Consider the following 3,027-nt stretch of genomic DNA (forward strand, 5'->3'; position numbering starts at 1 on the left):
ACCTACGGAGTCTCTTCGGATCAGTGGGAGGGCGGAGCAACGTTAATAAGCTGATACTACATGCCTGCCCTGTCTAACGGGGCCTGTCTTACCTCTTTGTCCAGGTCTCGCTCTCTGGACATGGCCGTGTGTCAGACAGACAGCGGGCAGAAGAAAAAAGGCGGGAAAGTGTTCGGGAGTTTGGAGCGGGGATTGGATAAGGTCATCACCATGCTCACTCCCAGCAAGAAGAGAGGGGTGCGTGACGGCCCACGCAAAATAAAGGTTTTTACACTCTTTTTTTTTTTTTTTATTCCCTTGCTCCCTCTGCTATCCCTACACTGCCTCTCACTGGCTTTATACTTTTATCACTCTATCACTCTTGTCTTTCATAACATATTAAGACTGTTTTTACATCTTTTTCCTATTTTCAGCCTGTCTCAAAGGAGAAATGTGTGGGGACATTTTGAATCTTGGTTGTTAAATTGTCAGTGTAGTATTGTTTTTTTTTTGGTTACGATATTTCAGTGGATAAACATTACAGGCTTTTTTTCCCCCATGGCTGTGTTTTGACATCAGATAAGCATATTGCTGTGGATAACTGGGGGGGGTGGTTTTGTATCAGAATAGACTTTGCTTTGTCCCGCTTCACGTGAGAACCAATCAGAATAGACTTTGCTTTGTCCCGCTTCACGCGAGAACCAATCAGATCAGTATCATCATAATCACACGTCCCACGGAAAACTCTGCACCATTTTCAAAAAAAAAAATGTTTGTTTACCTGTTTATTTAGTTTTTCTCTCACTGGTTTGAACAATAACATGGTTTATTTGGAAATGTTTCCAAAACTGCTGATTGTACAACAGGTCTCTGCTGCAGTTTTGAATTTTTATGACGTCTACAAAAAGTATCCAATTTGGCTGAAAAATGCAAAAAAAAAAAACCCCAAACAAATCTAAAAATCCAATGATCCGATGAAAAACGAACCGTTTACAGTATGGATGAACGTACAGGTAAGAGTTATGTTCAGATCCGCGTGTGAAAATCCATAAACTTCCCCTACGACCCTTCTCCTTTCCTACATTCCCTCTTTCTTTTCCTCTCCTCTCCCTTTCTTCATTCCGTTTTCTCCTCCAGTTCTTCTCTGACACCGTCACTGTGTTTGTCTGTTGCCCTCAGTCATTTCTCATGAACACAGAGACGTGATAGAAGAAGACATGAACCTGATGACTGTAACAACCTGTGTTAATCTGTATTGCGGTTGTTTGTTTGTTGTTGTTTTTAGGCCCAGTATAACGTCACATTGACTAGTCAGACCAACGCTGACCAGGTCTTGAACCACATTCTCAGCGTGTTGCCGGAGAAGAACGTGGACTTTGTGCAGAAAGGGTAGGTTTTTAACCCCAGCAGGGTTTCCCCGTTTACGCTACTCACAAACGTCACTCTTTACAAACCACCTTCTTCTGTGTGTGTGCGTGTGTGCGTGTGTGTGTGTGGTCTTCCCAGCTGCTGTTGGCATCTTTAGAAAGAATCTGTAAGCCAATATGACACAGCACTTCTATTTTTATAATCTCTCCCTCTCTTTCTGTCTTTCTCTCTCTCTCCTTCTCTTTCTCCTCTCTCTCTCTCTCTCTCTCTCTCTCTCTCACTCTCTCCCTCTCTGTTTGTCTCTCTCTCTCTTTCTCTCTCTGTCTCTCTCGCTCTCTCTCTCAGTTACACGCTGAAGTGTCAGACTCAGTCGGACTTTGGGAAGGTAACGATGCAGTTTGAGTTGGAGGTGTGTCTCCTCCATAAGCCAGAGGTGGTGGGCATTCGAAGGCAGAGGCTCAAAGGAGACGCCTGGGTCTACAAACACCTGGTGGAGGACATCCTGTCCACCACCAGGATCTGACACCTCCTCTAAGCGCCTCTCCTTTCCTCTCCTCCTCACGCCCGGCGTTTAGCGTTCTCCATTCCTGACCAATACCACTCCTCTCTCTGTTCATTTTTACATTTTGGACAAGTTTCTTTTTTTTCTTTTTTTTTTTAAATGAAATGTTACAACTTGTCTGCATACCATTATTACACATATGGAAATGTATATGTAATATTTTAGTAGAAGCATTAAAGGATTTTAACAGCCCTCTAGCAGAGATGTAGAATGTATTACTTGCTAATGAAGAGGAGCAGACCAGATGAAGCCTTACAGAGAGAAGTGTACCGTGTGTGCGTGTGCGTGTGTGTGTACATGTGTGTGTTTTGGGAGTCTGATTTACCTTTTTTGTATCATGTTCGTCTTTCTCCTCATCCTGTTAATGTTTGTGCTCTCTGTTTTCTTTTGATTTCATGTCTTTGAATGTTTTTTTGGGTTTTTTGTGTTTTTTGAATGTAGACTGTTCTGAAAGATTAATGTTAATAATGTCTCGTAAAGAAAAAATAAAAGTCGATCCACAGTAACAGAAATGTGAGTATTTCTCTCTCTCTTTCTCTGCCTCCCTCTCTCTCCCCCCTCTCTTTCTCAGCAATGAACCTGAGGGACCCCGTCTCTATCTCTTTCTCTCTGGTCCAGACATTTGATCAGTTATCCAAACAGTGGTCTGTCTGCTTTGAGTCTTGTGAGAAAGAAAAAAAAAAGGGGGGGGCTAACTTTCACTCAGTCGCTCCACTTCTTTACTCCTCCGTCACCAGTCTAGATCTCCCCACCTCTGACCTCCTCCCTAACTCCCCCTTTGTTCATTTACAGTCACGGTTATGAGGACTCTTTGGATATGTCGCTTTAACAGGCAGCAGAATGGGACAAGAAGGCTTAACAGATCTGTCTGCTCTGTTTAATGTCTTACAATTGTAGTACTTACGAAAGAAAAATACGAAAGAAGTGTCAATTCGCAGTTTCCTCTAACACACGCCAAAACTCACACTTGGTAGCATAATGTACCGAATGTGAATGCCTCTAGGCAGACTGATGAGAAACACACTTTAGTTCACCTGTAAAATACATGGTAAAGTGGTGTAAAAGTAACTTATGTACAATAAACATCATATGAGATTTTTTAAACATTGAATTTGCTT

General features: G+C 42.3%; 1 protein-coding gene across 1 annotated transcript in view; it reads left to right on the top strand.

Moving 5' to 3' along the window:
- Window positions 1-1,870, top strand: part of melk (maternal embryonic leucine zipper kinase) — a 13,143-nt gene extending 11,273 nt beyond the window's left edge. Inside the window, exons 15-17 of the mRNA XM_030788206.1 lie at window positions 105-264; window positions 1,265-1,368; window positions 1,693-1,870. Coding sequence (XP_030644066.1) covers window positions 105-264; window positions 1,265-1,368; window positions 1,693-1,870 — 442 coding nt within the window. The remainder of the gene's footprint in view (window positions 1-104; window positions 265-1,264; window positions 1,369-1,692) is intronic.
- The last annotated feature ends 1,157 nt before the right edge of the window (window positions 1,871-3,027 follow it).

The sequence above is a fragment of the Chanos chanos genome, chromosome 11 (assembly GCF_902362185.1).
Source record: "Chanos chanos chromosome 11, fChaCha1.1, whole genome shotgun sequence".
Taxonomy (NCBI): domain Eukaryota; kingdom Metazoa; phylum Chordata; class Actinopteri; order Gonorynchiformes; family Chanidae; genus Chanos; species Chanos chanos.